At 37.1% G+C, this 23,598-nt stretch overlaps 2 protein-coding genes across 4 annotated transcripts; both read right to left on the bottom strand.

Moving 5' to 3' along the window:
* Positions 1-478: 478 nt before the first annotated feature.
* Positions 479-10,256, bottom strand: LOC135678558 (uncharacterized). Of its 3 annotated transcripts, none has more exons than XM_065191497.1 (13): positions 6,321-7,194; positions 5,972-6,245; positions 5,822-5,895; positions 4,517-4,676; positions 4,399-4,423; positions 4,193-4,282; positions 3,164-3,335; positions 3,005-3,078; positions 2,840-2,909; positions 2,379-2,450; positions 2,166-2,299; positions 1,922-1,995; positions 479-1,178 (listed from the first exon to the last, which is right to left on the bottom strand). In XM_065191497.1, exons 2-13 carry the CDS (start codon positions 6,186-6,188, stop codon positions 1,120-1,122), a joined length of 1,221 nt encoding a protein of 406 aa, XP_065047569.1. In that variant the 5' UTR covers positions 6,189-6,245; positions 6,321-7,194; the 3' UTR covers positions 479-1,119. The 3 variants fall into 3 exon arrangements, with proteins under 3 accessions (XP_065047569.1, XP_065047568.1, XP_065047567.1); XM_065191496.1 differs by having other exon boundaries at positions 6,371-7,194; XM_065191495.1 differs by lacking the exon at positions 6,321-7,194 and adding an exon at positions 7,266-10,256 and having other exon boundaries at positions 480-1,178.
* Positions 10,257-10,456: 200 nt separating this feature from the next.
* LOC135678557 (coatomer subunit beta'-1-like) lies at positions 10,457-22,928 on the bottom strand. Its single transcript, XM_065191494.1, has 24 exons — positions 22,624-22,928; positions 22,403-22,423; positions 22,202-22,263; positions 22,037-22,091; positions 21,542-21,578; positions 21,134-21,459; positions 20,918-21,049; positions 20,691-20,839; positions 19,327-19,395; positions 18,969-19,119; positions 18,821-18,886; positions 17,533-17,721; positions 16,980-17,120; positions 16,825-16,899; positions 16,499-16,675; positions 16,314-16,405; positions 16,111-16,227; positions 15,680-15,794; positions 15,489-15,560; positions 14,571-14,767; positions 14,357-14,450; positions 14,104-14,210; positions 12,701-12,833; positions 10,457-10,796 (listed from the first exon to the last, which is right to left on the bottom strand). The coding sequence occupies exons 1-24, from the start codon at positions 22,624-22,626 to the stop codon at positions 10,692-10,694; spliced, it is 2,685 nt and encodes an 894-aa protein (XP_065047566.1). The 5' UTR covers positions 22,627-22,928; the 3' UTR covers positions 10,457-10,691.
* Between the last annotated feature and the right edge of the window lie 670 nt (positions 22,929-23,598).

Below are 23,598 nucleotides of genomic sequence, written 5' to 3'. Positions count from 1 at the left end.
GGTACCGAGCCCGGGTCGAAACGCTGGTACGGTGCGGTACGGCGAACCTTGCATGGAAGATATTCTTGTTAGATGACCATTTCTATGTTCCAGAGAATGAGATCATGAGCTATAGAAACAAGTTTCACTGCCATGAATGATTATGAAACAGTGCCAGCTTTCTCATTAAATAAAGAAATGCATCTCTATAATGAGTTTGATGAAAGCATATCTTTATAATTGAACTAGGACACATTTTGGAAAGGTTAGGGTTTAGAATGGTATGCAATTAATCATTTTTTTCTTTGTGCAAAGGACCAGTGAAAGAGATTTGCTTAGTTAGTTGACATCTTCAAAGAAAAATCACTCTTTTACTATATATATATATATATATAACAAAAGGTGAAAAAGGACATCATAAACAATGGAAAGAGAAAAAGAATTTTCTACATTTTGCTTCACCCATGTTTGGATCTGCTTTCTACCTTGCTCAAAACTTGACAACTAGGTGGATGCAGAAGTATGCAGTTGTGGGAATTATAGCCAATTTGTAATATTATGCATGCAACAAGAACAGGAAATCATAATATAATGGAAAGAAAAAGAATCTGTTACATTTTGCTCAACATGTTTGGATCAGAATTCTGGTTTCCTACCAGGAAGATGCAGAAATTTGCATTTCTGAGATGGCACCAAACAGCAGCTATACTAGACTCAGACATCCATTTGGACATCACAACCCTACTACATTTCCCTGCTAATATGAATTTGAGATTCTAGTATTCTTAAAGAATTGATATGCGATATATACAATCCTTTCTGGCTCTTGAGCAACTCCAGAGGATGTGTATGCCATTGCATCCACACCCACACAGCCTGAAACCTGCAGCCAACTCAAAGTCTCCAAAGAATGCTTTGGGATCCATCACAACTGCTGTGAACTCAATACCACTGTGTTGTGGGTGATGCTTGAGACAATCTAACTTGTACCAGCTAGAATGCAGTTGCTAGACATATATAGATCTGGAGCTGATGATGATTCTATGAACTACTGTGTATAGAGATGTGGAGTTGAGGTACAAAGAAGCAGCAGTTCCCTATGTACTCTCTACACAAGAAATCAAGAACAATCCTCATGTCCTATACTGGATCTGCTTGCCTTCTGCTCTTCCACACAAGGGGTGCAACCAGCATCCATACTGTATTAAGAAACAGCAAAAACAGGTTGAATACAAATCAGAAGCCACATAACATTTGCAAATATGGGTATCACTAGAATGCTTGCAGCAAAATGTTTCAAACTATAACTAAGGATCATGTTAAAAGAAAAAAAAAAGAAAAAGATGATAGATGCAATCATCAGAAGAATAGAAACAATGGTCATTGCTATTAAAATTTAGCCTCTGTTAATGAGAAATGAAATTTAATGATACACAAATTTTATGGTTCCCCTTCCATGTGGCTTGGTAGGATAGCTTTAGTTAGAGAGGAAAGTTGAACTACATCACACATGATTTGGCACCATTTAAAAAGCTTAAGCTAGTAAATAAGATAATATTTTCATTATTTATATTTTGCCATTGATAAGCCAACAGAATTTTGTTGCCCACAACCCAGCAATTTTCAATCAGATAGCCATTCATCATACTTTGGAACAGATTTAAAATCTAAAGATAGGATTTTTTTTTCCACCTTGAAGACTCATGCAATTTATTGAGCTAAAATTCATTTTATTCAGACCAGAACAGTACAAGCTCTTGAGAAAATAACATTTATCAGTTGTAGATCTAAAAGAAAAGGGGGAGGAAAATAAGTTTACTTGGAAACATTTATGCAGATGTAATGATCATGGTAATATGGCTGATAGACAATTCACCAGAAGCAGAAGCAAACAATGGCTTTATTCTTTAATCTTAACCACAAGAGAGATTTCAAGACTTACTGTAGACAAGTGTTGCTACCCATTCATTGACAATTCTGACCCAAGTGCTGGCCCATCCAACATCTATTGTCCACCTGATAAGCACAAAATTGCATGATCATTAATAAGATCAACACAAATAACATAAAGCTTGAGTATTCTTTAATCATGAAATATTGGTCAAGGCTTGTGCAGATAATTGCATGAAGCTTGATGAGTGCTACCCCTGAAGTAAGAGAGCAAGCTGATGGATATGAAAACTTACTTTTGCATGGTGTTTTGTGCATTCCATCCCACAAATAGCATGGCAAAGTACATTGCTCCCATAGCAAAGACAAAATGAAAGAAGCCATACCCATAGGGAACATCATCTTCTGACTCTGCTTCAGTTTTCTTGAACTGCATGTGACCAATAAAACCCTCTCAGTGAAAGGAAGGACAGTAATAAATGTAGTGGGGTGATGTAAGTGAGATCCACCTGAAAGCATTTGGAGTCTATCCCTGTTGAAAATGTTGCAATGACTATTGCAAGGACAGCAATAACAAAGCTCTGGTCAAGATGAAGCCACAAGAATGAATAATATGATTGTATCTAGGAGCAATTTATGATCGGAACAAAATGATGCCCAGCAGTCAATATCAGATACTATCATGCTTCATCTACTATCATGTATAAGATAAAATTAATCAAATTCATAAATTGAGCCTAAGCAATCTTTATGGATTACCATAACCTTGATGACATTAACTGGGTCTGAAAGTTATTGCCTAGTTTATGGTCACCTGGGAATGCATAGAATGTCATAATCACTGATTAACAATCCAATTTGAGATATGGAAGAACAGGTAAACTTTTCCTTTCATATAATCCTTAAATATTGCATGCAAGTTCTGGAATTTCTATAAAAATGCTCTTCATCTAGCTTTTAAGAAAATTACCACAATAGTAAGCCAATCTGCACTTGTCGCAACTTCTGCTTTCTTATTGCAGATCTCTGTCTGTGGCTCACTGTGTTGAGGATAGAACAGCATTACATTGTCGAAGATATAAAGTAAAATGAGGCTGTTAACATCAGTATTAAAAGAAAAAAACCAAATAATTACCTCCTGATTGCACTCCAGCAAAGATACACAACATACATTCCCATCAGCCCTGGTGCCAGAAATCCTACTTTAACCTACTCAGGAGATGACAAGATGAGATCTTAGAAACCATTCCTGATTTTATCTGTAGGATGCTGTAGAATAAATAACACTACTTACCTTCGCATGCAATGATGTGAGGATCATGAGTTGTAGAAGCACCAGGGTCAAGGTGATAAAGAGGATATTGAGGCTGCAGGATAAACTGGGCACATACCAGATATACATCAAGATAATTCCTGAGATGGATGCAACATATGCTGTGGCTGAGAGAACCATCACTTGGTACTGGCTGCAAAAATGTTCCATTGTTAGCCTTCCCATTGGAGAGATCAATCCAGAGGAAACAACATTTTTGTATAATAATTCAATGCATTTTCTAATGAACAGGAAAGAAGACAAAAAAAAAAGATTTAAAGCAGTACAAGCAGAACACAAAAAATTTGTCACCAAATTTGCTATAACTTGTATGCAACAATTATATCAAGAGTGTATGGGATTAAACTCGATATAGATATTATTATTATTATTATTATATATTTCATGAATAAATAATCTCTGACGTTCTTGTTCCCATCACGATTGTTTTCAGCATATAAAACAAGTTTACAACGTCAATTCTATAGCTTGTTTAAAACTCCACGGCCAAGAGTAGTAGAAGGCTAAGTTTATCGACAAGCTTGCTACACTGATACTTAGCTTAGAAAGGGTGGTTATGATTGATACTTCTCCGAACATTAAAATTTTGCATAAGGGGTTTATCAGCTTTGTTTATTTGCCCTATGATAGATATGAGTGAACTACATTATGGAGACGGTGAAGAGAATTGATCATCTCCAGAAAAGTGTCACACCTGAATCAAATAATGAACTTATTTGCTACACCATCAGACTCAAGTTTTGTATATTCATCTTTAGAATTCAGATACTGAAGTGTATAAAAACATTTTGTTGAAAGATCAGTCATACACAATTAAAGGTAGAGTTGCAAGGATGCAATTCATGGTTTCCAAAAGTTTGAAGTACATCAGATTACAAGGTATCTAATACTCTCACACAGAATTGAACAGATATCGATGAAAAGATTGCAAGTCCGTAAGAACTGAAAAGCTCATTGATTTATGTAATATCAAACATATATTTAGCATACCATCTCTTTGCATATTTCTCAGATTGGCAGCAGTCGTTTAGCCAAGTTATAAAACTGATTACGCTGATAAGCTGAATCATAAGAAATGCGCTGAAAAGAAGAAAAAAAAAGAGAGAAATATATTCTCTGATCACTCATGTCATTAATCATTTTAGCAGATTAATATAAAATTAAAAAAACAAAAAACAAATGATAAGTATTATTACCCTGCACCAAAGTGTGCAAATTTCCCTGGAAGAAGAAAAATGTCAAAATCAGAATCGGAATAGAAGCAAGTACAGAATCTAAATCAAGAAACAATAGGTGATGCTTAACTAAACTCACCATAGAGCTGGATAAATGCAGAGGGTATGAAGAATGGTACCACCATGGAGACAATCCAAATGATGATCTTGGCAGGCCACCATTCGGAGTGCCACAAATTCCGAGAGTCTTCTAGTTTCTTCGTCCCCATGGTGGACAGAAACATGACAAAGAAGAATAACTTGATTGAAGTTAAAGATCATCAATAGAAGAGTTAATTATAGATTACCCTATATAGTTTGACCTTTTTAGTATCCCGATCGACCTCTAGACTTCAAAAAAATTATATTGAAATCCCTGTAGTTATGAAAATGAAACATTTAACCTCATTTACCAGAACGTTGTCAGCTTACCAACGGAATATACAACACGTGACATCACATGCATGAATGGCACGAAAACGATAGACAAAAAGGTAATTTCAATGGTTGTGGTGGATGGTTGCATCATGGGTGACTGTTGTGGTGGATGGTTGCATCATGGGTGACTGTTGTGGTGGTGGTCGATGAGAATAATGCGGTAGGTGATCTTACCGATGTTGATCCGAACATCGACGGCAATGAGGAAGAGGAGGCAGAGTGGTGAGGCATCTACATTGGCACCGCACCGCTTTGCCTCCTCTGGTGTCGCTATGCATCTGCATTGACGTCGGAGGAGGAAGAGGAGGCAGGTGAGGCATCTGCGTCGACGGCACACTGCTTTACCTCCTCTTTGTTTGCGTTGACCACCCCATCGTTCGGTGTGGCATCGCATTGCCTCCTCTGTGTTGATGCCACATCGCTTTGCCTCATCTTCATTCTCGCCGACCACCGCATTACCGAAAGAGGAAGAGGAGGCAGAGTGGTGTGGGGCCGACGCAGATGCCTCACCTCCCTCCTTTTCCTCCTCCGGTGCTTACGTGAATGTAGATGTCTCACCACTTTGCCTCCTTTTCATCCTCGTCATCGATGTTCAAATCGACATTGAAAAAGTCGACCATCATATTGTTCCCGTCGACCACTACCATACCAACCACCCATAGTGTCATCGTCCACCACAACCATTGAAATTATCTTTTTATCTTTCATTTTCATGTCATTCTTGCACGTGCTATCACGTGTTGTATCTTTCATCGGTAAAACAAACGACGTTAGAGTAAACGAGGTTAAATGTTTCACTTTCATATCTATAGGAATTTTAATATATTTTTTTTAAATCTATAGATCAGGATGATAATTAGCCCTCAACAGAACTCTACTGTTCCATCGGGGTACATCAATGCTTTCCTAGAGGCACTCTGCAGCACATCTTAGAACAACCAGAAAAGGAGATAACAGAGGAGGATACGAAGCATCCAAAGCTTACGCGGAGTACACCTTCCGCGCCTAAACAATATCGAGCACCATGACAACCTTTGAGTCCTGCAGAGAAGAAGCGAGATGGTGTGATTGCAGTGCCATGCAGGTAAGAAGCAGGCACGGAGGGAAGAAGACCAACTCTCGAGCTCGGAGAGGGCATTGCGGCCATAGTCTCGAACGGTCCACGCGAGGAGGCAGGTGACGAGGAAGATGAGAGCGTAGACGAACCTCGCAATGGAGGGGTTCGGCCCGAGGAAGTAGCGGGCGCAGCAGGAGTCCTTCATGAACTCAGCGTACCTGTCCCTGCTGCTGCTGACATTACTGTGGGGATCCTCCTCCATGGCAGTATTCGTCATCGCATCGACGTCTTTGGTGGCTCTCTTCGATCTCTACCGAACACAATCTGTTAATTACTGCAACACAACACGAGCTTCTTGTCACCTTAAGAAGAGAAATCTTTCGATGATCAGGTCATTAAAATGACACACCGACAGGGAATGAGATAAGCTTCAGCTCATCTCAGAACTCGTGGCATTACCCACAGGGCCGCGACCGAGTACCCCGGATCACAGACCAACCAAGTCTCACACACGGTTGGCCTTATAACATGCAAGTTCCCGTTCTCGGGCCACATCCATGCCATCCATCGAGTACGAACGGAATCCAACATCAGGTGCAGGTCTCACAGTGTGGATGCTCCACCAAAATGAGATCTTTGGTGAAGACCTTCTCGAACCAGCTTGTGAAACAGTATATCTTCATTGGATTAAAGGGTAGTGAAAACTACACATGTTAAAAAGAACAGAATGGACAAAAAATTAAAGTAGCTTATCACGTAAGCCAATTCTTCGCATTGATTAAGCGTAAAGCAAAGTTAAAGGAACCATTATATAGGCAGCTCTTTATCATGTTGATGATGTGTGTGTGTGTAGAAAGACAGATAGATAGATATATATGTAGAGAGAGAGAGAGAGAGAGAGAGAGAGAGAGAGAAAACACAATGCAGTGGGAAAGAAGATGAGTGAACTGAAAAGGACCAGTTGGTTGCATGAGAATAGGAAACTCTCACCATACAACTTCCATTGCTTAGAAGGGATAGAGATAGAATTGTACTGGTAATTCGGAGAGCATTGATAAGGTTAACTTCTTTGTATCACTTGCATTTTTCACTCCTCCAAATTATACTCTGTACAGTTCATGGCTTCATGAATACATCAAATATATTGAATTAAATATGAATATTTTTCTGAAGACCTTTAATCTCCAAAGAAATGAAACATCAAAGTAGTCTTTTCAAATCTCCATAAGAATTGGAGCAAGTAATTTTATGAACAAGAAGCAACGTATCCGAACTGGTTCGAACTACAACAACAGAGGAAGATAACACCGCAGAGGAGGAATCCTAAACGTTCGATGGGAGAAGAATCACTCACCTCAGCATGACTTGAAACTTGTGTTCGATCGAGTGGGAGATGGAAGGAAGAAGAGGAGGCGGTGACGGCGAAGGATGGAGACGGAGTTGAAGGCGGTGGTGGATGCCTTCCTCGCTAATTTTTCGTGTATATATCATGTCGCGCCTTTTGCTTGCTGAGGAAGGAGGCGACCTTCGCTCGCTATTTATGGCAGCCCATGGTGTGGAAACACGCATCTAGGAGTCCTGATGGGCCGATCTCAGACGTCCATCTCCTGAACGGCACCAGTTTTAGGGCTTTTGGATTCTTCTCCTCCCCATCGTGACCGTCCGATCCGTAGATCGTGGCTTGAGACGTAAAGCATCTCGCCCCGTCTCTTGCAAGCCACAGCTTGTAATGGTTGGGGATGCCTGTTACGTGCACAAAAGAGCAGAGCAGAGCAGTGCCATGTTACACACGTAAGGAAGAGAGCTGTTCATGTAGACTCCGCACTTCACATGATCCACTGACTTCATTCCTATGTTAGAATATAGGTATAAATTCATGGAATAGAAAAGTGAAGTAGAAAATTAGTAAGGTTTCGTCGGAAAAATATCAAATAACAAATATAACAACTCAATAGCTCACCTTCATAATGCATGCTTTATATCTGATATCTTCCCTGAGCTGACGAGGGACCTCAAACTAAAGATGGTGGTGGTAAAGGAAGGCAATAATGGATCCAACTAAGAGGCAGATAAAGTGATTGGAATCTAAAAGATGATGTTGCACCATGAACCTGGGTTACAACCAAAAGGAGCCCATGTGAATGGGACTTTTGCTCTGAAACCAGTGTGCTAATTAGCACAAAAGGGAGAGGTTTCTGCTACATCAAACATGAAGGGAACAGAGCTTGCTGCAAAAGTGTCTAGTTTTTGACAATGACATGTTACAGGATTTAGGCAAAGAAGTCTCATACAGTGACACTAAAATTAACCAAAGAGTTGGCCTCTTAAGTTTAGTCTCTCCAAAGAAGATGTAGTACGCTAATTTTTATGTCAGAATTGGCTGGAAAGAATTCAATTATTTCTCCCTTTGATTTCGGCTGTGACAAACTAGAACTAATAAGGTTAGATTGGAAAGTGTGAAGTATGAGACATGTGAGACAATATTGCTAGATAAATGAGACGAAGAAGCAAAAGCGTGGGAAGAATGAAGGGATTCCAAACATAAAACCACAAAACCAGCTACTTATGCAGTCAACTGTCATTCACGATGCAGATAGTCTAAATGGAGCTTATTATAACAAATACCATTCAATAGCCTGGGTGACGAGCATTGACTGGTCGAATGTGAGCCACGGATACCTTATTGGAGAGGTAGGAGAAATCGTTGATGGTGTAACGGTCCTGAAAAGAAAGAGAATTCACGGGCTTAGGTGTTGTGGCAGGAAAGGGATTTAAAGTTCAGATTTGTGTTTCCAGTTATTAAACTTCGGAGTCGCTGCTTTTGTGATAAGTGTCCAATGCAATGAAGTGAGGATACTATAGCTTCCAACAGGTAAAAGAACTGATTAATAAATACCTCAGCGTTTTGAAGGAAGCCTGCAAAGACCATAACTCAATAACATTTTCTGTAATATAACTATGCGACTAAATCCTAATAGAAGGACAAGATCACGCACAAACATGACTGTTAAAGTTCTTAGAAGCAAGAAAAAAAAAAATCAAAAACACCCATTTGCCATCAACATGGCACCAAACTGATCCTGTAAATGGATCAGGTCTAGACTGATTTGATCTGAGATCCAATCCTATCTGAGCTGATCCGATCAGGTTCAACTGGTTTACAGGCCTAAAAGACACGAGACTCCCCAACTAGCAAGTAGCAATTTTAAGAAGTTAATATATCTATCAAAAACCATGAAAAAATTCCAACCGATTACATTGGAAAACCCAGCTTGGTTTATAGGCATTTGAGAACGTTTGTGAAAAACAAACATACAATAATCCTTTATAAATGACATAATAGAATAAAAATAGTTGGATAGAGCTGTCTCCTAGACAATGCAGGAAAAGGATGACTGAAACGACCAAGCATCTAATAATTCTAACTAATTTTCCAGGATTCAATTGCACAGTGACTTTATGCTATTTCATGAATCTGATATCGTTGATTAGCAATTTTTCAAAAACCATGGATCACAAGGACAAAAATCTCTAGTCTAAAGAATAACACAGAGCACATAGTTTCATTTCAAAAAATCTGATCACCCCAAAATGGGGTCATGTGCAATTCATAATAAACAAGAAACACAGTCATGCAAAAATTTTCGTAGTGATTCATGTAGCACAAAAAAAAATTCAATAATTTGACAAATATAAAGAAAATATGCAAAAAAGCACTGGTGTCAAAATTTTGAAATCATGCCCAATGAATCAACACAAACTACCAAATGAACTTTAACAAAATCTTATTCTTTTGGAAGTTTGATATGTCAGTATGCATAATTAAGCCACTCCGTAAAATTATTAACAACTGCACAAATTTTATCCAAATCGACATATGATTTTCTTGTTATATTATACAGCTAAATAACTGGACTAAGAATATTTATACATGCAGCTGAAACAACCGAAAGATAGATGCGACATGAGATCCAAAGAGTCAGGAATATAATGCACGTCTATTTCATAGTGCACAAAAATATGATAGTTGGCCCAGCCAGAGTTTTTAAAAGGAAGTATTAAGTCTCATTTCATCCCTGTTGAGGATAATGTAACCTGTGTTTTTACCTTATCAAGTGATGGAACTTCAAAGCTCAAGTGGCTACAGTAAGTAGGATAAGCACTGCAACATCGACAAAAAAGAAAGTCAGGAACAGCTATTAGTCACAATATACAGAAAAAAGCTAAAAAAGAAAGAAACATATCCTCTGCATCTTACAAGAATGGTTCCCATACGATCTGTGAAAGTGCAAAACCTGCCAACTTCAATTTACACTCGCAAAATAATCTATGGCTCGCAAGCAACAAAATACCTGGTTGGAGTTGCAATCTCTCAAAACATGTCATGCATAGGCAAATACCAAAACAGGCCTCGACAATGTTTTTACAACAATGGGTGGAAGTAAATGTCAGCTCCGGAGGACAGAGCAATTTACACTGCAATATGAAGATAAATTTCTGCAGCCAAGGCTGATCATATGGAAGGAATCAATCGGAATAATGATCTACAAAAAGAACCTTCATCGTCTACTATATGACTAAGTTGAGCTCTAATCCAACATTTCATGTTACAAACACCTGATTTTTCTAATACCAGTAGCACTAGTGACTTTTCTAGAGAAATGTACGATTTGAGGTTGGAAACAATTTATCACCATACACAAAATTTGGATTCTACAGTTACCAAAACCAATTGTGTTTAGGCTGGTGGAGTTCCTCTATTATTCATACTCCACTGTTTCTAACCCTTGATCTCATTAACCGGGACAGTACTATCTGTAGAATCGTTCACATCATGCTCAACAGCTTCGTCTTGACCTTCCTCTGTGACATCCTCTTCCATCATCTGCAAATCCATTGGATAACGTAGAGTAAGGTGGCAATGGGAAAAAAATTCAAATAAACAAGTCAAAGATAAAACCCAAGAACATGCCTGCAAAAAAGAAAAAAAATCATTTTATGATGAGGTTTAAAGTGCCTAATTACGATAATTAAGGATTTAAAGAAAGAAAATAATCTTAATATGGTTTCAGAACATGAAATTTTCATATATGAAGGTAGGCTTGGAAGCATGGATCAAGTACCTGTTGTCACAAATCAACAGTAACTATAATTTGGCTATAAAAAAATAATCTAAAGCACAATCCAGGATGAATATTCCACGAATGTTAACATAACATAAGAAGAATTTTCTGAAGGCTAAAAGCTGAAATTTAACTTTGGACAACATGATTGACATGTGTCACTGTGCCACAAAATACCAATCTTGCTAGAAAAAACAAGCACTAGAAAAACAAAAGTGCTCCACCAGAATTTCGGTCAAGCAACCTATATGCTGAAAGTCATCACCACTGGTGTTAATTCAGAGATAACAAATAGTAATTTGTCCTCAGATTTCTGGGGCCTATATCAACAGTATAGTCTCCATTTCATAATCAGATGTAGTGTCTATAAAAGCATTAGGTGCCAAGGTCTCAAAATGCTCGAGGCACCTGCTTGGACGAAACGAGGTGCTCTAGAATATAAAAATATAAAAAATATATAATATGATTATAAAAATAAAATATAATATTAAATTAGGTTTAATAGCATTTCTAATAATAGTTCTAAATAAATAGAGATTAACAATACTAAATAGGTATTAATACCATTTCTAAGTAACAATTAACAATGCTAATAAGGGATTAGTAGTTCTAAATAGGGTTAACAGTTCTAAGGATTAATATCAGTTTTAAAGGTGTTAATAGTTCTAATAGTTTGCAGTAGTGAGAAGAGGAGTCACCGATGGTGGAAGTTGGAGAAGGAGAGGGTGACGATGATGGAGGAACTGTTGAACGACGGCAGAGAAAGTGCGAATGGCGATGTCGGGACCTGGAGGAAGCATTAGATGTGTCCATCGGTAGCAGAGAAAGCTACGAACCTGTCCCTTGATGATGGAGTGAGCTGCACATGAAAGCAACGACGGTGGGGGAAATTGTGCACGAGAGCTATAGCGATAGGGTCTTCGGACCTATCCATCGACGACAAAAGAAGCGTCGGACCTGTCCGTCAATGACAGAGAGAGCTACGCATGGAAGCAACGACGATGAAGTAGAGGTGTGTTGAGGGCAGCGACAGTAGTTAGGGTTTTACTGTGGCGTGGGTTTTACTGTGCATGCGTGAGTAGCATGAGGGGAGGGGTTTGTTTACCTGTGCTTAGTTGGTTCGATTGAACCAACTAACACCTAATTCAATTAAACCAATTGACACTCTAGTTCCCATTCAATCGGGCACTCGCATGAAGTACCTGATGCTTGGGCTGAGGCGAGTGCCTAGGTGGCGCTTCATTGAAGCACATCGCCCGGCCACTGTGCGAGGTGCTCAGGCCTCACCTCGCCCAAGCGCCTTTCAAAACACTGAGTAGATGCTTCTCATTAGTCTCTTCCTTTTCTAACAAAGATGTTACCTCACCAAATTGATAATCAATTATCCAACTAGGGTCCATTATAGACTATGGAAACTTGATCAAATTTTACAAATGATTTTTCTAGAAACATGTGTACCTAGACTAGCAGCCTTTCAAATTATGCAGATACAAGCAGTTGCAGGATAATTCTGACAAAATAAAATATGAAAATCTACTAGAATGTCTTGGTCAATCAAAAACCTGTATCATCCATTATTTGTGCTTCCATGCACAGATGCTCTAACTGAAATTCCACAAAAGTAGTGTGACAACCTAAAAGATTTAGTATAAAGAGCACAACATACCTCATGGCCAGAATCACCATTTTCAAGAGGCAGTCTCTCTTCATCAACTTGCATGCTTTTGAACACTTCCACAAGATTAATTTGTGACTTTTCAGCATAGCTCAGGTATTCTTCAGCAGGAGGATACTTATCCCTGTTTTCAACAATAATAATCATCTATATTGACTTGTTTTCAAATTAATTTGAAAAGGAAGTAACGAGTTACCCAAAGATTGCTTATAAAAAAGTGAGACATAAGCATAAGCATTCAAAACATCGCCAAGTTCATGTGCTTAGGCTGTAATGTTTATTTCTAGCCATGCAAAAGAAATGTAAATTGGACCCTTACATAACCCTCAAAATCCAACTGCTTTATGTTTTCAAGCATAAAACAAAATTTCAGTTTTAAGGATATCCACCTGCCACCTAAGATCTAAGTACCCACAGACTTTTCAAAGCTGACATTCTATCTTATACTGATGTAACCATGCAGATGGAATGAAAATAAATTAATAATAATGATGTCACCTCTTGTTCACACACTAACTTTTATGCTACTTTTAGATCATAAAAAACAGACGCATTGACCAAACTAATTTGATTTGAAGCACATGCCAAAGAACAGATATCTAATCCATATAGTAAGTAATAAATGTCTAAGCCTCCAAAAAAAAGTTTCTAATATGTTCACAATCATTAGGAACCCCAGAACCTTAAAGTAAAAGCTTTTTTCTAGGCATTTTTAGATGTAATCCCTTTTCCTTTTCAAAACTGCATTTTTGGCAAAGAATGGTATGAAGCCCACAAAATCATCTTGTGTGATAAGCTAGCAACAAAGAATTCTAAGGTAAAATATCATTCTTCCTCGTTCATGCAACAGTTAAGAATTAACAACCATCATCAGAAATAAAAACATGTGCATAATTGTTTGCTTCTACATGATGAATTACTATAATATAATAAACCTACACAACTGTGAAGCTTGAACCAACTTATCTAATAATTATGGTCCAATTAAATGCAGTTCCAAGCAAGCTACAATAAGCACATTGAAAAATGGACACTCTTACATGATTGTACAGTTCAGTATATTTTAGTACAAAAGATTTTTCAGTGCACAAGATAAAAACAAGCAAAATCCTTTAAAATGAAACAATAACAGATATGAATGCCACATAAAGTCAGTTGTGCATATCCTGAGAAAGAAAATGTTAAATATTTTCCAACAGGTAAAACCATTTGGAAGTTAAACATGCATCTTCGATGCATGTAAAAAAATCTACATTGGCATCATTCCAAATCTAGATTTCAAGTATACAACAAATTTTGGTCATTGGTGATAACAAATTAGTTAATAACAAGTAAAATTTGGTATGCAAAACAGTGCCTTGCATGATGTTCACAAGAAATGACATGATAAGAACCTGTCATGGGCAAGATTTGATTCAACAGCCAGAGCAACCTGCCAGTCCTCAAATAAGTTTGGGTACTCTTCAGGATCAGCCAAAGACTCTGAGGCTTTTGGATTAACCTTTACAAAAAAAGAGACTAACAGTCAAGAGAATCTGTCAAGGACATTTCAGGGAAACTGAGAAAGCTCAGAACTTGTATCTCCAAATTTTCTTAATATAATATTCTAACCACCCAAAAAGTTAGTGAAGAAAAAAAGAAACATGCCTTATTGAGGTCCTTTTTCCAAATTGATACAATCTCTGAAACTTTGCTTGGAAGATAAGACCTTGCCATGAGTGCAGCCTCTGGAATCCGGTTACTGCAGAATGCAATAAATTACTAATGAAAAAGTGAATAAGATGACATACAAAAATGATGCATGGCATAATCCCAAGAACAAATAAAATATATTAAATATAAAAAGCATATAAAAAATTACCTCTCCACCAATAATTCAAGGCAATCCTCCAATTTACCAAGCATGAAAAGACAAAGAAAGGCAACATTATTCTTTCCTTGCTCTTTGGCAAGAGATGCAAGTTTTTTTATCCCTTCAGCATCACCGAGAGCTGAATAAAGAAGCAATAAGCCGCTCAAATCCACAGCTTGTGACAGGCACTCCTCAGCCATCTCTAACTGTGAAACAATAAATGAAATGACTGAATTAGTGCACTAAATCATTCGAGTCAACAAGCTAATTTCCAAGGTTGACACTTATGTAAACTTAACATATATGCATCAGAATGTGAAGACTCAAACAAGCAAATCTAGTACCAGGAGAACTGTCACATTGTCATGTGCTGGAAGCAGTAAAAGGTCAGCAGAATGAAATTAGACAAATAGGGTGTATATGCTCCAATCTAAAAGATGTGTCTAATCAATTTATGAGAAGATGAGAGTGACTAACAGATTTCTATATCCATCCCAGTACTTTTATTGATCAATTTTCCTTTTATGTAGCTGCTAGGACCCCATGTCACCATCAGAATGTGTGCTATGCTGGCAATATACCATGCCAAGGACTGGCGGAAACTGATGGCGATAGTGGCACTTTGATCCATTGTTAGCCTCTTATTTTGGTCTTTTAAAATCATTTTTCTATTCCCTACAGTCTTCTCTAAATTATCAATTCCATTTTTTCACATTCACGGAGAGTTGACATTAATCCTGTCAGCTTAGACATTAGTATTTGCTAATGACTCCAATATATCATTATGATGGTGTCTAATAAGTTTACAAAAACATGAGCACTTGCAAGAGCATGATAATAACCACATGATGAGATCAACACATATGCAAACACCAATTACAAATACTAGAAAAAAAAAACCAAATATACTACAGGTTTCAAATTTACTTTCCCAGTAGACATAGCCAGCTCTCCCAACTGCTTCCACTTTGATTCACTTTGTACTTCCATGGCAATTGCCTGCAGGGAATTTTATTCAGTTGGGAAAGGGAAAATAACTAAAAGAACATAATCATTCAAGAATAAGCATGTTATAAGCATCCTTTCAGTTACACATGATCATGACGTGTATGTAGTACCTTTGCAATTTCCAACCTACCAAGCTGAACGGCTAGGTCAAATCTGTAGTTAGGATCTGTTGCTACTTGAAGAGCATCCTCTAGCATGCCCCGAGATTCCAGGAAATGAGCCACACTAGCAAATTGATTTCACAGTTAACAGACAATAACTAAAAACAATAAGTTGACACCAATATGTAAATCGAGAAAAATCTTCTAAGCTGATATTATCAGAGACTAACATCTATTTTCATAATATGGGAAGAAGGTATCACAAAGCACCAAATCCTACACATCGAGACTCACAAGGTTGCATTATGGTATTTATCAGGTAAGACAAGTATACTTGGACCGAGTTAACCAACAATTGTACTTAACAAAATCAGGCTTCTTATCAGAATATTCGGTCTAGCAACAACTTTCACTCTCTATTTTTGAAGAAAAACTTGTACCTATTATGATGATCCTGCGGAATTGATGGCAAAACTTCATTTGCACGTTCCAAATCCCCACGCATAACAAGTGTTTTATACTCAATCAAACTGAGAAGTAAGGTGTAACCCATAACACTGAAAAGGAAAGAAATTATTAAACAAAAGAAAATTCATCAATCAAAATGAAAGAAGATTCCATAGCAACTCTTATGCAAACTCACTTGAACTCCTTGTCGATAAGATATACCCGACTTTGGCTAGCAAGATATCCAAGCAAGTACATAGGCCGGTCCAAATGGAACATGGTTGTGACCTAAATTTAACAAAAACAATAACCGTATTCCATCATGCAAACAAATTATAACAGGCAACTAAAATGAAGATGAGAAAATCAGAATAAGCTTACCTCTCCACCAACACAGTAATTTAGTCGCCAAGAAGAATTATTATAAATGAAGCAGTCACCAACCCAAATCCCAGTTCGAACCCGCTCATTTACTTCATGAAGAAGCTCAAATGCATCTTCCACACCTTGGTCATCTACTGGCTTTCCACTTTCTAGGTAAGAGAAAACAACATGTCTCTGCAGGAAAAGCAACATTAATGAACATTCAAATAACAAATCTTGTGAGCTTGTTCCTAGGAAGATGCAAAAAGCATATCTACTATGACAATGTTTCTTAAACAAGTATAAAAATATTTGCAGGATAAACATTATGTAGATTAACTTACCTTATACTTCAGAATATAGAAGGATGTATCACTAGCTATGACCAGCAGGTCACCACTATCAGCCCAATAAAGATTCTGCAATACTCATGAGAAAATATATTTCAGGAACCTTTTCATAGACTGATAACATATTATGTGGGCAGCTGCAAACTTACTTTGACATTGACATCAATCCGACGTATTAATCTGCATTCAGCCCAATCGTAAAAACAAATGAAGTCATTGGAGCACATTGCTAATAGTGTTCCACCATAAATATGCTCTGCAGAAAAGGTTGGCCGAATACTTTTTCTCTCCTGAAAGATGCCATTCATTTAAAAATTCAAGCAATGTTGTAAGTCATAAAGCATACTTCATCATTAAATCATAGCACACTTGATGCATGCAAATCCATTTTGGTGGGATACCATGAAGCAACACCAATAACAAGATGATATTTCACCTAAGTCAGAATTTTAAGAATCAGAAATTATAAAAAGTTCTATAGTGCATCCTTTCAGATCGACAAGAGGTTGCATATAACTTGTTTAAATTCACACTAATTTATTTGACTGAATGAACAAGGCTTCCTGGTGCATCTCACACAATCATATAATGTCTCAGTGACTATATTCTTTTCTTTTACTGAGATAATTTTATGCAAATAAATATGTTCATAGGGCTTAGACTTGTAAAACACAAATAGATTTATAAAAACAAAGGACAAACCTGGAAGGTTTTACTAAAGATCTTAATTTTTGATGTGCTTTCCCTGATTGCATATTCTCCATCAGATGACCAGACAAACTCCAGAGCAGATCCAAATGATCTATTCCTCCATGCTAATGCGGTATAGATAATGTACTCTCCATCTCCACAAACAACAACAAATCTCCCATTTGGATTGTGCTTTACACTCTGAACAAAACAAAGACTAAGAACTACGTATAATGAATATTAATGGAAAGCAGCAAGTTCAGTACTAATAACTACCTATGATAAGCATGTTACTCAAAGATTACCACATCTACTTAATCAAGCAATTTCACAAGGAGATTTTTTTAGTAGAAATTATCAATTTACCAAAAAGAAATATTTGTTTAGAAATAATTATTAACTTGCCTCACCACAGTATCACTGTTAATTTGGCAGAAATTGCACTTCTAAGATAATCAAGTCAGCTTGGTCAACTACATAATTTTACTGGTCAAATTCACAGGGAACTTGTTGCAAATCAGAACTTTTATATTTCCCATGTAAGTTAATGGAGAGTATATGTAGAAGCAACAGATAAATTTGAAAGAAGGAATTTGGTGCCAGTACACACTTTGATGCATATCATGCCTCAGCTAAAATGGCAGGCGCATGAGTTTTACAGCCTAGCCAAATGCATCCCAGTAAGCAAATATACTAATACGTAGAAGCCTGATGGAAGCATGATGACAAAAGAAAATGACATTAAACCATCCCATATATCACCTCAAATTATAGCCTATACTCGACATGGGAGTACGTGAGGTCACCATCAAACAATGGAAAATGCAGCATACAATTCTAGCTATGATTTTGTATGGTTTTGATAATCCAAATTAACTACTTGGGATGTCAACTCATTAATATGAATACTTATAATCATTAAATATTTGGATAGTAGAACGATGACTATGAATGAAACAAATGCATATACCAGTTCAGCCTACTTTAAAGCAGTCAATCTATATGAACCAGTGCTATAACTGAAAAACTAATATATACGGATAAATTTGTAATCCAGACAACACCAAACTGTAAGAAAATAACTATTTCAAATTGACACATGTATCTTCTCCCAAGATTAATATCTACAGAAAGCAATATCACTAGTCAACTTAAAATCTGGAAAATCTCTTTTTTTTCATTATTTAGAATTTAAGTTCTCCTATGCACTTCCTCTAACCACTCGTGCTACTAATCCACTAAACGGTAAAGTGAAAAAGAATGACACGTTTGTAGCATAATTGATTTCAGCAACACTTACTTGTGGATAGAGATCACAGCTTCCTAACTCCTTCACAGCTAAAGGTAATCTTTCACCATCCGTAACCTGCAGATGGAGCAAATCCCACAACCTTCATTACATGCAAGTGTGCAACATACGTTCTTAAGAGCAGAGTAGAAGTACCTACCTCAAAATCTGCTCCAATTGTCTTGATATTAACAGTTTGAATCTCATTGTGTTTTGCCCATAAGATTTTTCCACTGTTGTCCATACTGGCGACTGGTACTTCACGGCCAATCTTAATCATGATGGTTCCCTCATCATATCCTATTACAACCCTGAAACATAAACCTATACACCAATTTAATGGAAAAGAAAAAATACTCATCAAAAGCTTTCACAACATTTCCTAAAGCAAATTTAGGAGATTATAATAAACCACCTATGGTTTTTAAAAGTTGACAATGATTCAATAGCTTTGGTAAAAGAAAATAGATAGTGTTACCATAGGAAAGATACAAGAGACAGATAAGGCTTGTCCATACCTCCTTGACCGTTTCATGTATCCTACTGCCCAAACTCTTTCCAGACCATAATTTAGTGCATTTTCAAGCCTGTAAAAGCATAGGAATAAATATTTTGAATAAATAAAAGAACACAATTCAAAATTACCGCACAATATGTTAAGACTAAAATACAGTTTGGAATAAATTCTTCATTCCAGGACTTGAGATCTACACAACCAAGTATAGATTTTCATTGAAAGAAACATAAAGCATAATCAACACTTAACCAACCTGAGCAACTAAAAACTGTTTGTCTTTGTCGATCCACTAACTAAAAACTGTTTGCCAATCCACTTCAATTCCTAGGAGTTACTACCTATACTACAATGCAATTCTGTAGCACAATCGTGTGATATAAGTTTTTATGATGTTTAACCGCTAGACCTGCGTAAAATGTGTACACATTACACATTTCCAATAAGATCTTTTTTCAAATAAATGAGGTTTAACCATCTATAAATATCTAGCAAAAAGTATCAAAGCAAACCCAAAAATCAGTTTTTTATCTCAATAAATCTTGAGGGAGAAAAGAGCATTTTTCTGGCTAAGCCATCAAAATCTGCTCTTCTAAAGTAGCCTATTGACTAATGACAACAAGAGACATGTTTGAATCATGCAAACAGCCTCATGAATCCTAGACCAACTCCCCATGGTAGGAAACTCATGCAATGTGCTACCAATTCAATTACATTAGTTTCTTCACATCTCAAAAAGTAGGGATGAAAAGTCCAGAAGAAATATCACCATTAACTTCTCCATCCGACACTATTTAGTCATCATTTTTTTCTTCCAACCATCTTTATAGTACCTCCTCCTGCCACTACAATTAAACCCTTGGCTCAAGTTTCCAAGCCTGAGCAGCCTCACATATGCCATCATTGCAATTTCCTTTTTCTTTCTAAACAGCCAATTATGAACAATGTTGAAAACAGCCCCTGAACATCCCCCCCAAAAACCTAAAACTAAAAGTATACCTATTGGGTACATACAATCTGTGTAAGTTTAAAAGAGGCAAGCAAAATATAAAAGATGACAGAAAACACTTTCTATTATGAATGTGCTTTACCTATAAAATAGCTAATTTCATTTTCTGTAAAAAGCCTCCCTATATTTCTGTCAAGGACACTAAAAGAACTTAAAAAGTTATGAAAATTTACATGATGCAAAGTGAGCACCATGCCATAAATCATCTACAGAAATTACTAGTTTAAGAACCAACAACTTGAAATAAAACCAACAATTTTTTTTACTAAAAGAATTTCATAGTGCAAATGGATAAGTACAAAGAAGATTAACACAGAGAGGTGTATGTAGAATTAGATCTATTTCCAGAACACAGTTACCTATATGTAGTTGCATGCCAAATTCTAACAGTTCCATCCTCTGAACCTGTTATTATTATCGGAAGCTCAGGATGGAAACAGACAGCTGAAACATTATGTGTATGGCCTTCGAGTGTTTGAATGCAGCTCTTGGTTTGATAGTCCCAGACCTGATTTAATGAAACTTATTGATAGAAAAACTTTAGAGTAGACTGTGAGCTATAAGCTTAACAAATCATGAGGCACACCTTTGCAGTCTGATCATCAGAACCAGTAATCAAATATGGCCTATCACCACCAGTAAAATAATCAACACAATTTACTCCTTTTGAATGTGCATCTAGTGTAAAATTTGGATCTGGAGAAGCAAGATTCCAGATCTGCAAAAAATTAAATTAAACGGTTCAGTACCCGAAAAAACATGGTAAAATCCATGTAACGCATCAAAGATCTTGCGGCAACACCTTCACTGTGCGGTCCAGGGAGGCACTTGCAAAAGTATTTGTGTCCTTTGGATTAAAGGTTACTTGCATCACATAGTGAGAGTGTCCTTCAAAGATTTGGGTACAAATCCAACCCTTCTCCCAGTCCCAAAGTTTAATCAGCATGTCGTCTGATGATGACAACACATATGGAAGTGTCGGATGTACAGCCACACACCTTATGTAGTCTGTGTGTGCTTCAAACACTTTAACTTTGTCCATAGTATTGTAATTGTAGACACGAATAAACATATCATCTGCACCAGCCACAACCCACTGCTTGCGTGCTATAAACTTTGCTGACCGGACTGAAATCCCAATAAATAAATGTTCAGAATATATAACAAACTCTAGTAACATCAGAAAAGGCTAGGATACAGTGTAGTGTACCTGGTAATTCAGTGACCTCAAAAGATTTTACCATAGTCTGCAATCAATCGAATTCTTGATCAAAATATATCAAGATAAACACCAAATTCTTTATGATGCAAAAAAGTCTCTCATTGTCAATCATCAGAATGGATAAAAACAAGACCATTCCTAAGCTCTACCAAAGTGCAAGTATCCTATTGAGTGTGATGTAGGGTATGTCCTTAGTCTCAAATAATCTCACAACTCTGTTCTAATTACATGATCAATCAAGTTCTTCAGACATAGCTAGTCCCTAACTATTTCAGAACCAGATAAAGAAATAATTCATATTGAAAGATACAATAAGTATCATCTCAAATATGAAGGTGTATCAGTTCCAAAAGCATGTTGGTATATACACACATTGACCACATAATGTGGCTGCTCAATCTCATTAACTGAGTGGTCAAGAACGATTCTAAAAGTTTATTCAGCCAAGGTACAAATACAACATATTAAAAACAGGTGACTTGCCTGTGATTGATAGTTCCAGATACAAACACTTCCAGAATAAAGACTTGCAAGAATCCTGCAATAAAAAGATTAATGTAGGGTGGCATATCATATGGTATTGAAAACCTGCATCACCCTTTCCTTAATTATCAGAATGGGAGTGTAGAAAAAGGCATTCATCCTTACCATGGCTCCGATGGATGTAGATCTACGGATTTCACCCTTTCCGACCTTTGGGCAAGTTTCCTCTGACAAACAGATAAACTGTAAGCACAATTCGAGACAAATACCATTCAAATGTAACATGTATTTGACAATAGAGTTCAACCCAGACATAAGATCCAACTAAAATCTACCAAAATCTACACAAGGGTTAGGATCACATACCTTGATTTCTAGTCTGAGAGGCTGCAGCAGTTGCCACGGGTACCAAATCAACACAGAAAAAGAAACGAACGACCATCAGACACCAATACAAAACAAGTTCTATAGATAGTTCAGCCTCTTAATGATGAGGCACGCGAAACCCAAGAAACGAACAACCATCAAGATATAACATCACTTAAGCAAAGAAGGCGATTGAGGGCACGAGCAAAGATCGAACGTACCATCTTTTCGGATGAGATGGGAGACGGAGCGGAGGCGGAGTAGGGGCGGAGAGATCCGCGGGTTGATGAGCCGAAACCCCAGAAATCTAGGGCTTGGGAGGGCCGAGATCGGGGAGGAAGGAGGCGAAGAAGAGCTGCGATCCGGTTAAGCTTCCGAGTCAAGGAATAGAGGCGAATGCGGAGAGAAGGGGAACGAAGAGAGAGAGAGAGAGGTTTCTGCTTAACAGGTCGGAAGAATCACCGTCAACGTTAATGAGAGGGTGAGGAGGAGGAGGAGAAGCCGAGAATTACGATATTGCCCTTGATCCACCGTGGCCAACGTCCGCGGTCTCTTACTGTGCCTTCTCAGGTCGGCCATCTTCCTTGGTTGGTCGAAATAAATATATGAAAAATAAAAATAATAATGGGACAAAATCAAACTCTTGTCTCACAAAATAAAATTCAGAAAATGGAGGAAATCCAGCTTTGATTAATAATTTTTCTTTTATTTTATTGGTATGAAATTGATGAAAATTCAAAGAAAGGAATTCTTCTTATTAGTTGCCTAATTTGATAGGTCGAGTCTTATGCGGCCCCTTGTGGCCCAGTCAATTACCCCTAATTAGATATCGAATAGTTCAAGATGATTTCGAATTAATTCTTTTCAGTTCAAACTTGTACGACCCAAATAGAATAAATTCAGATCCAATTACATCTGTTTATGGTGATTTTAGATCAGATTTATATAAATTTAATTAGATTCTAGTCGAACACCTATTTGCTTCAAGTTAATTTGATCATTTCAATTAAGGTTAAGGTGTTGCAAAAGGATTGACACCTAATGATTTTATGATTTGATCAATTTAAAAACATTTTAAAGTTATATTATATATTTTTTTAAAAAAATATTAATAATTTTTAATTTTAAGATTAAATTTCATGATAGTGTCCCTTTGCAAATCCACAATTGAATCTTTCATATCATATACTAAGCTT

The sequence above is a fragment of the Musa acuminata genome, chromosome BXJ1-7, assembly GCF_036884655.1.
Source record: "Musa acuminata AAA Group cultivar baxijiao chromosome BXJ1-7, Cavendish_Baxijiao_AAA, whole genome shotgun sequence".
Taxonomy (NCBI): Eukaryota; Viridiplantae; Streptophyta; class Magnoliopsida; order Zingiberales; family Musaceae; genus Musa; species Musa acuminata.
Note: the sequence above shows the minus strand (reverse complement) of the source record. Positions and strands in the feature narration are given on the sequence as shown.

Bases quoted from the DNA above. Each gene is read 5' to 3' on its own strand.
- LOC135678558 (XM_065191495.1), bottom strand. From the start codon at position 6,188: ATGACGAATACTGCCATGGAGGAGGATCCCCACAGTAATGTCAGCAGC. The intron at 4,424-4,516 runs GTGAGTTTAGTT...TTCTTCTTCCAG, and splicing joins TGCATTTATCCAGCTCTATG to GGAAATTTGCACACTTTGGT. The intron at 1,179-1,921 runs GTAAGTCTTGAA...TTCTTAATACAG, and splicing joins GGTAGCAACACTTGTCTACA to TATGGATGCTGGTTGCACCC.
- LOC135678557 (XM_065191494.1), bottom strand. The intron at 17,722-18,820 runs GTAAGTGTTGCT...TGTTTTGTTCAG, and splicing joins GCTGTGATCTCTATCCACAA to AGTGTAAAGCACAATCCAAA. The intron at 16,406-16,498 runs GTAAGCTTATTC...TGTTAAATTTAG, and splicing joins ATTACTGTGTTGGTGGAGAG to GTCACAACCATGTTCCATTT.